The sequence below is a fragment of the Mycetomoellerius zeteki genome, unplaced genomic scaffold (genome assembly GCF_001594055.1).
Source record: "Mycetomoellerius zeteki isolate Tzet28-1 unplaced genomic scaffold, Tzet1.0 scaffold151, whole genome shotgun sequence".
Taxonomy (NCBI): Eukaryota; Metazoa; Arthropoda; class Insecta; order Hymenoptera; family Formicidae; genus Mycetomoellerius; species Mycetomoellerius zeteki.
The window spans coordinates 1,939,073-1,951,338 of NW_017256458.1; the positions used below are offsets into that span (position 1 = coordinate 1,939,073).

At 31.0% G+C, this 12,266-nt stretch overlaps 2 protein-coding genes across 3 annotated transcripts in view; one reads left to right on the forward strand and one right to left on the reverse strand.

Annotated features, from left to right (window-relative positions):
- The window catches only part of LOC108720542 (fatty-acid amide hydrolase 2-A), an 8,055-nt gene extending 2,608 nt beyond the window's left edge, over window positions 1-5,447 (forward strand). Inside the window, exons 5-12 of one of the 2 annotated variants that reach the window (XM_018444613.1) lie at window positions 1,302-1,516; window positions 1,696-1,807; window positions 1,940-2,097; window positions 2,311-2,448; window positions 3,171-3,272; window positions 3,343-3,510; window positions 4,040-4,222; window positions 5,094-5,447. In XM_018444613.1, coding sequence (XP_018300115.1) covers window positions 1,302-1,516; window positions 1,696-1,807; window positions 1,940-2,097; window positions 2,311-2,448; window positions 3,171-3,272; window positions 3,343-3,510; window positions 4,040-4,222; window positions 5,094-5,198 — 1,181 coding nt within the window. In that variant the 3' untranslated portion in view covers window positions 5,199-5,447. The remainder of the gene's footprint in view (window positions 1-1,301; window positions 1,517-1,695; window positions 1,808-1,939; window positions 2,098-2,310; window positions 2,449-3,170; window positions 3,273-3,342; window positions 3,511-4,039; window positions 4,223-5,093) is intronic. The other variant, XM_018444614.1, reaches the window with a different exon arrangement.
- A 1,955-nt stretch (window positions 5,448-7,402) lies between these two features.
- On the reverse strand, window positions 7,403-8,843 carry LOC108720510 (histone-lysine N-methyltransferase SETMAR-like). The gene has a single exon (XM_018444567.1). It carries the CDS (start codon window positions 8,398-8,400, stop codon window positions 7,768-7,770), a length of 633 nt encoding a protein of 210 aa, XP_018300069.1. The 5' UTR covers window positions 8,401-8,843; the 3' UTR covers window positions 7,403-7,767.
- Window positions 8,844-12,266: the final 3,423 nt, after the last annotated feature.

Genomic DNA, 12,266 nt, shown 5'->3' on the forward strand with positions numbered 1-12,266 from the left:
GTCCGACAACCATATCGGCACGTAATTATAATTTCTGAAAATTAATTCATTTAAAAATGAATTTAAAATAGTTCAACATCTTATATAACGTTCAGACCGTTATTGGCGCTTCTTAATGTATTTAACATATAAGCGATCTTTCAATCTTATTATTGTTCTACTTTAATTGTGAAAAACTTTTGTATATGGATAATGATATTGTGTGGAAACTGCAGATGTAAGTGACTTTCTATTTTTCTAATGATTTTTCTAGTGATTATGTATATGTGCTTATACATATAATGTGATTAATTAATCAAAATAATTGGCGATGTAATTACCATTTTTGAAAAACATACTTTAAGTTTATTTCAATAAACTTGTAATCTGTAAACAGATTATAAAACTCTTAAATTTTAAGTACTTCAGAAATATTTAAATATCATTTTTGAAGTACTAAAAATAGTTGAAAACTTTTTGGTAATATTTCAAAAAGATTGCAAATTCTTTCTGTAACATTTCATTAATCTTTCAACAAGGTTTCATGTGCAAGAATCGGACATTTTGCTACTCCAAAGCTGTCTCAGGCATATTTTGCAATTTTTATGAAATGTTTCACTTTTCAATTGAAATATTTCCGAGATATTTCTGAAAACTTTCGGTGCTGTATGGATAATATAATAATAATACACATAGACTTTGGCAAAATAAAATGGCAAAATAAAATAATAATGCAAAGAAAAAACAAAAAAATTAGTGCTTGTCATATGGAAGATGTAAATGGAAGATGGGTAATTGTGCACATTTCAAAACGCTTGCACACAGTTGCCCGTCGCGACCTGATTCGATATGAAATACGATTACTTCCTAACTAAACTTAATAAATTACGGCTTAAAAGACGCACATAATAACGTACTTTAATAATGTACGCAACTTTAAACAAAAAAATTAAAAATACGAACTTACCACCTTGCTTTCTGAATGCTAAAATAACAAGAAAATGTGATTTCACTTTTTTGTATTTCTCTGGTTAGCAACGTATTGACGTCGTATCTTTTATCTTTTGTAGTTGTATCTTAAGAGAACGATTTTCTGCGTAAAAATTTCACCACAGTGATGTCTTCATCCAATGGAAAAGTACCAAACCAGGATGCGCAAAATTATCCGCTGCGCACAGGTCCCCACTTTCCCCTAATATAAAAAAGGAGGTTGAAATCTATAAAAAAAGCTATTAGCCTCTTTTTGACATCCTCATTTATACTATATTAGCATTATATTATAGCATATAATATATGTTCAAAATATAAAACTACTTGTTTAGGAATGAGTTATTCTGTGGGAGTGAAAGATGTTTCCTTGAGAGCGACAGAGGATGCCGACGTTGTAGCGAGGATTCGCAAGGCCGGTGGGATTCCTCTTCTCGTCAGTAACACTCCAGAATTGTGTATGTGGTGGCATACATTTAACAAAATAACTGGCACCACCAAGAATCCCTATGATACACGGAGGACCGCTGGTGGCTCTTCCGGTGGCGAGGTATATTTCTTCTATATACAAATGACGCGAAGGTTCTTTTATAATTAAAAATTCTTATTACAAAAATTCGTAAAAGTTAAATATACTTATATAAATAAATCTTATATAAATAATATATATAAACTCTTATAAAAATAATGCAAATTTTGTAATAGTTAAAAATTGTTGCATTTAATTAGGGTGCTCTTCTTGGTTCTGGCGCTTCGATTCTAGGTCTGGCTTCAGACATCGGTGGATCCGCTAGGCTCCCAGCAATGTTTTGCGGCATTTTTGGCCATAAACCCACACCAAGTAAGTTTTCATCGAACAATCAATAACGGAAAAAAAGAACGATCGATTAATGCAAAATTTTAATCTTGTGTACTTGTTTATAAAACAACATAAACTAACATACACAATAGATAAAATAATTTTATATTTTAGACTGGATATCAGTAGAAGGTCACAAACCTAGTGCAAATGATAAAAATTGGTCTACATTTTTCTCAATTGGTACAATGGTCAGATACGCTACAGATCTACCTTTGTTATTAACAGTGATGTCACAATCGGATGAAGCCAGGATTATCTTTAATAAAAAGGTCAGAATTTTTTGAATATTTTAAACTATTGCTTCTATATATATTCCGCTTCCTCAAAAAATTTTAATTAAATGTAATAAAGTATTAATATTAAAGTAATTAACTGATAAAATTGATATAAATGATGAATAAAATGATATAATTGGTATAAATGGATATAAATGGACATTATTTTATAATGCTTATTTATACAAGATTTGCATATTCATACAGGTGTATCTGAGCGACATAAAATATTTTTATATGGATAATTACGGCCCAGTCCCAGATTCAATGACAACTGACGTAAAAGATGCAATTTATAAATTGATGAGACATTTAGAAGCAATAAGTGGTGTTAAAGTAGAAAAAGTATGTCAGAATTTTGTTTACATTATAAATTACTTTTAATTTATTATCAGAAAGATTAAATTATTAGATATAAAATAGACACTATTTCTTTATATGTGTAGTATAACACAGTAATAATTTAATTTTTTTCCGATAATTAATTAAAAATAATATATACAATAAAATATATTTACATACAATAACAAAAATTATGCAATATAACACAATAGTTATGCAGCATAACAATTATGGCATTTTATTTGTATGTAATGATATAATTGTTAAAAATTATGTAACGTTGAAATCATGCAAAATACTGAAGATTTAATGTTATATATAGATTCACCCTATTTAAAAGATTAAAATTTAAAAAATTTTTAAAATAACAGTTTTTATATAGAAAAAAAATGCTAAGATTTTTAAAACAAGACCGTTTATACGAATAATTAAACTATAATATATAAGACAGTCAATTACAGTCAAAGTTGGATGTTTCAAATATTACATTATTATTTATTAAATAAATTATTATATAATGTTCAGATATGACTACACGCCAGTAATATTTTCGGATTTTTAATATTAACAATCAATCCGAAACACTAATAATCCTTCCTAAATTAAATTAAATTAAAAAAATTTGTAAAGAAATTATAACAAACAATATTACCTCAGGAGGCAAATATAGATAAATACAGATATATATAGATAAATATCATATTTATTTCTTTGATCATTTGCAGGTAAATTTTGAAGACATGAAACGATCTTTTGAATTAAGCACGATTATTCTTCTCAGTATCAAAGATATATATTCAATATTTAATCGTTGGGATAATCCTAAGGTACAGTTAAATGACGAGATTCATTGTTAAGATATGGGGCACAAGTATATATTTTATAATAATTTTTCAGAAATCGAAGAGGGTGTCCACGGAAATATTAAAATATATTTTCTTCATGTCGCCGCATACTTTTCCTATTATCTTTTTCGGACTATTCAAGAATATTGTCGAAAGTTTGCCAGTTAGCATTTATGATAAAATGATGAAACTAAGGACGCGATTGAAAAAGCAATTTGAGGTAGAGTGTCTACAATGGGTAATCAAATTATTAGAACCACTTACATAAATTCATAATTTTATGTTAAAGTTGCAATTAATTTTTAAATTTGTAAATATAAATATAACGACACTGTGTTGTTATTATTCTTTTGATGAAATACTGATGTTCATAAAATTTATACCTTGGCACTACTATAAATAGCACCTTCTCTCATTTATAGTCATTTAGTCAATCCTACCGAGAACTTTTGAGAATTGATGAAAAGAAAAATTTCCAAGCAATGTATCATCAACAAACGTCAATTAATTGAAGCATTCAAAATAAATTACTTAAAATGTAGAAAGTATAATATGCCCAAACGAATTGACACGGTAATTGTAGCAAAATGCGGCGTTATCTGCAAATATTAATTTTAAAGTCATTGTACTTTTTTATTCACAACTGCATAAACTAAGATTGCTAAGATTACCTTTTTAGTGCATTTTTAACGTATTGATGTCTTATATTCGATTATATTACATTAACGTCCGCAATAACATTTGCTTAGGAGCTGCTGGGTAATGATGGCGTATTAATTTGTCCATCCTTTACTTCGTCGGCGCATTATCCTCATGAGTGTTTATACAACATATCTAATAACACATTCATGATGATTTTCAACGTGCTGGGATTTCCGGTCACACAGTGTCCACTTGGCTTCGATAAAAACCAACTGCCGATTGGACTTCAGGTAAAAAAATAAAACCATCGCTGTTTAATCATTCATGAACAAAAAATTGAGTAGTTTATTTATTTAAGATCCAGGAGACAGACTCAGTGATTATATAATCGATCGAAACTACGAAAACGATATAAACTGATATTTATAATTGATTCTTATATTTAAGACCGTCTTATTAAGTATAATCTTAATTAAAATATCTTAAAACAATCACATAGAGCTGTATTTCAAGATTATTTATATAAGATCTTGAAAAAGAAAGGACTGTGAATTACCGATCGAAAGATGCAAAATATAGGGGAGATTGAGGTCTCCCTAAGTGGGCACCTTTTTTTCAATTGCAATTTTCAATAACAAAGTAAACAATTTTAATCAAATGATTATTAGCGTTTTATAGTGATTATAAGACTACAAGATGGCAATAAAAACTTTTAGTGTTTACAACTTTATTTCATCCATATATAATATATAAAAAATGATGTGATTCGCGGAAAATGAAATCTCAAAAATTATTTTTGACTATCGAAAACACGTTTGACTATTTAAATATAACAACGCGGCGCATCGAAACTAACCAAACTTCGTTGGTAAAGAAAGCACATGAGATGCTATTTATAATATAAATTGAGAACTTATAAGATATATTTTTGCCATTCAAAATTCAAATGCCCACTTAGCCCCGGTCTCCCCCTATAGATAGCATTTTATTTTCTTGTCGATATTACTATGACTAAAGTACTTAAATATTGCTATACTGTATCCAGATTGTATTGATTTTTAATTTATTTACAATTTTGAATTTATAATTGGTATATTCAGAGTTTTTTGTAACAATTGATGAACCATTTACATTTAATTAGTTTTAACTTCATTTTTGTAGATCGTCGCGAATCCGGGCTGTGACCATTTGACGATTGCTGTTGCGCAAGAAATCGAAAGAAAATTTGGTGGTTGGCAAGAGCCACAGGATAGAGGAGTCGTCTGAGAAGCGTAGTATATAATTTTTATGGCAGTGACAATTCGGTTATAATAGAAAATGTATTATAATTTCCAAAATATAAAAAGTTAGCATAGCAAGATAAGCAAGTGATTTCTGCCCCCAGCCGGATCCGGTCAAGATTTTAATTATAAGTCACCACTGATGTATGTGTTATTTCCCCAAAAGCATATATCTCAAATATAGCCTTTATGGGAATTATGGAGGTATGAAGGAAAAAAAAGAAAATTTTTTTCTCGATAATGGCTTGATCGATTTTGATGGAAAAAAAATGTTATGGGGTTCAGTGGGATAATGTTTAAAAAAAATTAAGGAACAATTTTGTCAAATAGAAATTGTTAAAAAAGATTGTTAAATTTTTCTCGAATTTTTTTTGTGAATGCGATTGAGACGCTACTTTTATATTTTAACAAAAAAAGCTTTGAATACTTTAGTACAGGGCTCGGCACGAAATGCACGTACTAGTGCACATTAGTGTACATTAAAGCCGTTATACGCAGATTTAATCCGTGAACTGAGAAAAAAAATTTGTTCGACCAATTAAACACATTTAGTTGGTTGCAGATTTGGTTAATGCAACGAATTTTGTTTAATCGAATTTAACCATAGTCTGCTTAACAAACTGTTCAATGTTGGTTAACGGAAATGATTCAACCATTTCATTAAGTTGAGACTATTATGATTTGGTAGTCTTTGAAAAAATCAATTACTACACTGAGAAAAAAAATTTGTTCTATGAAAAAAAAATTATTTGACTCAACAAAATGCTGCGGTCGAAATAAATATTATACGTGCAAATAAATATCATTGTAATAAGAACAATATATTTTGTTAAATTACTATGATGATTTTAAGTTTGGCTTAACCAAATTAAGATACTGTAGACAAAATGTTTACTTGATTCCAGAGTATATTTAATTGAATAACAATTTATTTTGATAATCCATTAAGTATAGCATTAATTGAGACAATAAAGGATGTGTATGTCAAACAAAAATTATAATAAAACAACCAAATTTATGTTTAAAATAAATACATAACGTTTACACCCAACTTCTTTATAGTTGAAATTTGTACAGATCAATATTACCATCAAAATAGACAATAGAACGAACTTTATATTTGTTTGATGTGAGACAATATCCTTTTAATAAAATGAAATATTTTGATCATTTCGTAATAATTTAAATTGAATAAACTATCTTTCTTGCTGGTCCAAGTATTTATGAAGTATATTGAGTGTGAAGACGCCTTAATTTGACAAAATATTTGTTTCTCCAGAAAGTCATTATAGTTGCTGTAACAAAAAAAATGTTGACAAAAACTGACGAATTTATTTGATTAACCATTCACGTATTTCATAGAATCAAAGTTTATTTTCTACAATCAAATAAAATGATAACATGAAAAATGTATTTAATTAATGGAAACTAACATTTTGTTTTAAATAACTAGCTATTGAAATACAATAACCAAATGTTTGATTCGAACAACTTTATATTATTTTTGCGTTTTGTTATATAACAGATAACATTATTAATTAAAAGTTGACAAGATCAAAACATGTAAGTTGACTTAAAAAAAGAAAGTGAAATATGAACAAAATCAGTTTTATTAGTAATAAATGTACATTTGATAAAAATTATTACTAATAAAATTGATTTTGTTTATATTTCACTTTCTTGAGTCAACTTTTAATCAATATTATTATCATCTGTTATATAACAAAACGTGTGTACATGCAAAAATAATATAAGATTATTCGAATCAAACAAGGTATACCTATTACACTCTGTAGTTTCATATATCATTGAATAAAATTAAAGCTTACAAATTACAATTTATATTTCTTTGTTCCCATCATAAATCAGCGCTTCATTACTTATAGTTATCATGTCATGCAGAAACAAAAAAGCTTATTATACTACGAAAATATTTGATAGGTCAAAATTAAGTATATAATTTGACAAAATAATTGAATTTTAGTTCGTTTATTCACTTTTATATATGTTAACAAGAAAATAAAATATATAAACATACTTATACGTATATATGAACATTGCACACAAATCTGTTACAAAATAAATTCTTGTATACATACATGGAATTATATATAATAAAAATAAAAGAGAATATTAATTTTGCATAAACGCATTTCTACTCACACGGAATATATTGTTTACCATCCGCCATTACGTACAACTTGGTAGGAGAATACTGAGTGAAATAAAACGTACTTATATAAACGTTGTACACAAAAATAAAACGTACTTATATATAAACGTTGCACACAAATCTGTGTGTTGTTACAAAATAAATTCTTGTATACATACATGGAATTATATATTGGGTGGATCCATATATTCGTTCGGTTTTTGAAGGCTAAAATAAAACAAGTTTTTTTCATACAAAGGATGAATTTTAATCAATGATATATTCTCCGTTTTTGTTGATGACCTCTTGCCATCTTTCCAACAATTTCATTATTCCGCTCTCATAGAAGGTCTGGGGCTTAGAGGCGAAAAACCGATAGAGGTACATTTTCACAGCTGTCTAATCAGCGAACGATTTTCCGTTGAGGGAGTTTTGCAGGGACCGGAACAAGTGGTAGTCGGATGGCGCAAGGTGAATACGGTGGATGAGGCAAAACTTCCCAGCCAAGTTGCACTAATTTTTGCTGAGTGATTATTGCGGTGTGGGGTCTGGCGTTGTCATGGTGGAATATGACACCTTTGCGATTGACCAGTTCTGGACGTTTCTGTCGCAATGCTTGATTCAATTTCGTTAGCTGCGTGCAGTAGACCTTCGAATCGATCGTTTTTCCCTGAGGAAGCAGCTCGTAAAACAGCACACTACGATGATCCCACCATATGGATAGCAAAATCTTCTTCGGATGCAGGCCGGCCTTCGGGGTGGCATTCGGCGGCTCGCCAGCGGTTCCCCACGATCTCTTGCGCACTATGTTGTCGTAGATGATCCATTTTTCGTCGCCAGTCACTATTCGTTTGAGAAACGGGTCGCTTTCGTGCCGCTTCAAAAGTGAATTGCAGATGGATATGCGGTTGGCCAGATTCTCCTCGGTCAGCTTGTGCGGCACCCAAACATCGAGGCGGGACACGTAGCCAAGTTGTTGCAAATGCCTTTGTACGGTTCCATAACCTATTTTAAGTGTCTCCGCAATCTCTCGCATCTTTAGCGTCCGGTCTTGCTCAACCAGTGCCTTGATATCATTCGAATCAACCTCGGTGGGCCGACCGCTGCGGGGTCCATCTTCAAGACTCGTATCTCCGGAACGAAATTTGGCAAACCATTTCTGAGCGGCACGTTCTGTTAAGGCATCGTCCCCGTATACGCCGCATATCTTTCGGTGAGCCTCCGCAGCTTGCTTGCCTTTCTTGAAGTAATAAAGCAAAATGTGCCGAAAATGCACCTTATTCTCCGATATGTTCACAGGCCTGTAGCACAAACAAAACTAATGCCAATGAAACCAAATTTGACAGATGAAAAGAGTGGACTGTCACCTTTCCAAAACATATTTGGATTGCCCGATTAGGCAACCAGAACCGGAGATATTCGGAAAAAATTTGCAAACTAACAAAAACCGAACGAATATATGGATCCACCCAATATATAAAGCTTAAATAATTCGATCTTAAATCTACTAAATATAAATCTACTAATGATGTATACTTGACATATATACCATACTTATAGTCTAACAAACTGCGCGCTATATATATAGGTACATGTATATAGATATATACAACTGTATATAGGTATATGTCCGGACACTAGGACCTTACAAAGTTTTATTAAGAAATAAAAATGCTAAATATGTATATGATAATGTAATAGATAATAATATAATAATACACAATACTATAATATAACCGTAAACAAAGTTTGAATTATTAAGAGTAATGTTTGTGATGCGGTATCTTGTGATCAGGGTGAGCTTCCTAACCATCGGAATAATTAATTATAATTTCAAAATTTTTTGATACATTAGTTTTACATTTTCTTTATTTCGAGATTTTCAAAATTTCTTTCCTTTTTTTCTTTATTGCATTCTTACTATATCTGGATTTAATTCTGGCATTTATACTCTCGAGGTGAGGAAGATCACCATGACTAGTTAATAATTGTTATATTCTATATATGTGAGTTTATTAGTTGTCTCTGAAGAAGGCTCAAAAATGAGCCAAAACATGTAAGAGCTTTAGTAAAATAAATGTTCTCGACGATATTTTTGTACTCTGACAACTATAACTCGAGCGGCGCGTATACAGGCTATAATTATACCTAACATTAGTAAAGCAAAATTGTTTCTTACACTTTGTTAAAGAAGCGCTTGCCAAAATATATTTAAATCAGTTCTGCGACCACATTTGAATGTTGTATTAATTTTCACGGATTTTTCGTCATTTTTTATGATTAACTAAAAAATTGGAGGTGATGGAGCAAAACGGCTTACGAATTCGAATTCAGTGACCCAAAATCTATAAGAAACACCTATTCTGCTTTGAGGTGCTCTTCAAAAATTTTTTTTGTGGTCTTGTGTTATTAAAAGTTTTTAATATTAAATCAATGTTTTTTGGCTGCCCTGCCGGAAATTCATAATAGATATAAAAAAAATCCGCATAAAAAAACTTATCCGTTTTTTTAGTAGACTGAATATGTGCTTTTGAAATCGTAATTCCTCATACATCCAGGGATCATTAATATTAGCAAATGCAGATACAAGCCGATACAAAGCCTATCCGTATTTGCGAATATACCGAGTACAAATTGTACTCGGTATCAGCGTTTATGAGTAATTACGATTTCAAAAGCACATATTCAGCCTACTGAAAACGGTTGTAGGTTGTAGGTAAGGTTGTAAGTTTATCTAATATTCTATTATATTACACTGCACTATTATTTTATAGTGTAAAACTTTCTCATGCAAAACGGAAAACCAATCAAGGGGAAACCAGAAGAAAAAGAAGAAGAATTGCGATAAAACGCAAATTCGTATAGGCGCAGATAGAAATACAATCGTAAACTGCGGATAAATTCAACTACCTGACGACATTTGCCCAAACGCAAATAAAATCGATGAATCTTGTATTCGTAATTACAATTACAATCCGGAACATTAGAAAGAGTGCAATTGCAGGGAAACTTTATGCACGAATATACGTATAGAAACGTATTACGAATATTCTCCATGCATTGCAGTTCCATGCTCATATACGGGCTATTTCCAAACGCGTACGAATAGCGATAAAATTGAGTCGGAAAACCAATCAAGGGGAAACCTGAAGAAGAAGTAGAAGAATTGCGGAGGACATGCAAAGTCCCGCAAAAAATGACCCGAAAATTGTAAACTACGACAATGTCTCGAAGAGACTTAAACCCGAAATCTTAGATATGAGACAATATCCCGAAAAGTTAAAATCCCGAAATTTTTGATAAAGAATCAGCATCAGTATTTGATTTCTACTGCCGCCGACAGTGTACCTATATACGATACTGGTGCTAACGGTGGCGTTGTTATGGAACATTAGAAAGAGTGCAATTGCAGGAAAACTTTATGCATGGCTATACATATAGAAACGTATTACGAATATCCTCCATGCATTGCAGTTCCATGCTCATATACGGGCTATTTGCAAACGCGTGAATTGCGATAAAACGCAAATTCGTATAGGCGCAGATAGAAATACGATCGTAAACTGCGGATAGGTTCCACTACCTGACGACATTTGCCCAAACGCAAATAAAATCGATTAAGCGTAAACATAGCCGTTATCCCTTCCGGAATATGTTCCGCTGGACCAAGTTCTATTCCGCGATCCTATGAGATGGAGTGTTATTATTTTAACTTACAGGATAAATAATAATACTAATAATATCATACGGGCTATTTGTAAACGCGTACGAATAGCGATAAAATTGCATCGGAAAACCAATCAAAGGGAAACCTGAAGAAGAAGAAGAAGAATTGCGGAGGACATGCAAAATCCCGAAAAAATATATCCTGAAAATTGAAAACTACAACAATGTCCCGAAGAGACATAATCTCGAAATCTTAGATAAGAGACAATATCCCGAAAAGTTAAAATTCCGAAATTTAAGAATTGTGATAATGTCCCGAAAGGTCGTAAACCCGAAATCTTAGAAATGAGAGATAATGTCAAGAAGACAGAGTAATTTAAAGAGTTTCTAAGTGAAACAAAATAAACACTTCGTAGATTTGCAATATACATTTTTACATAATAATGAATGGAATAAAAATTTAAGAAATGGAAAAATATTAGATAACGTGCGATTTAAGAAGTTATATTATGGTGCGATTTAGGAAACTAGAGCATTTTTTGAATTTTTATTTATTTTATCTATAAAAAAAATGTAAAGCAAACTTTAATCCTATTAATTTAATTTTAATAATATTCTAATCACGACGAATGGTCAAGACTTAGGCTATTTAACTTATATAATATCACTAATAATATTATACGGGCTATTTGCAAACGCGTACAAATTGCGATAAAATTGAGTCGGAAAACCAATCAAGGGGAAACCAGAAGAAGAAGAAGAAGAATTACGATAAAACGCAAATTCGTATAAACGCAGATAGAAATACGATCGTAAACTGCGGATAGATTCCACTACCTGACGACATTTGCCCAAACGCAAATAAAATCGATGAATCTTGTATTCGTAATTACAATTACAATCCGGAACATTAGAAAGAGTGCAATTGCAGGGAAACTTAATGCACAAATATACGTATAGAAACATAGCCATTATCGCTTCCGGAATATGTTCTGCTGGACCAAGTTCTATTCCGCGACCATATGAGATGGAATGTTATTATTTTACCTTACAGGATAAATAATAATACCTATATCATACGGGCTATTTGCAAACGCGTACGAATTGCGATAAAATTGAGTCGGAAAACCAATCAAGGGGAAACAAGAAGAAGAACACAGAAAAAAAAATAAATTCCTGATTCACGTATTTTTATTCTTGCATGGTATTACTTTCATTTAAGTATAAAATGTTCTC

What these genes read in the sequence shown, in the direction of transcription:
- LOC108720510 (XM_018444567.1), bottom strand. Translation starts at nt 8,400, where the DNA reads ATGCGAGAGATTGCGGAGACACTTAAAATAGGTTATGGAACCGTACAA.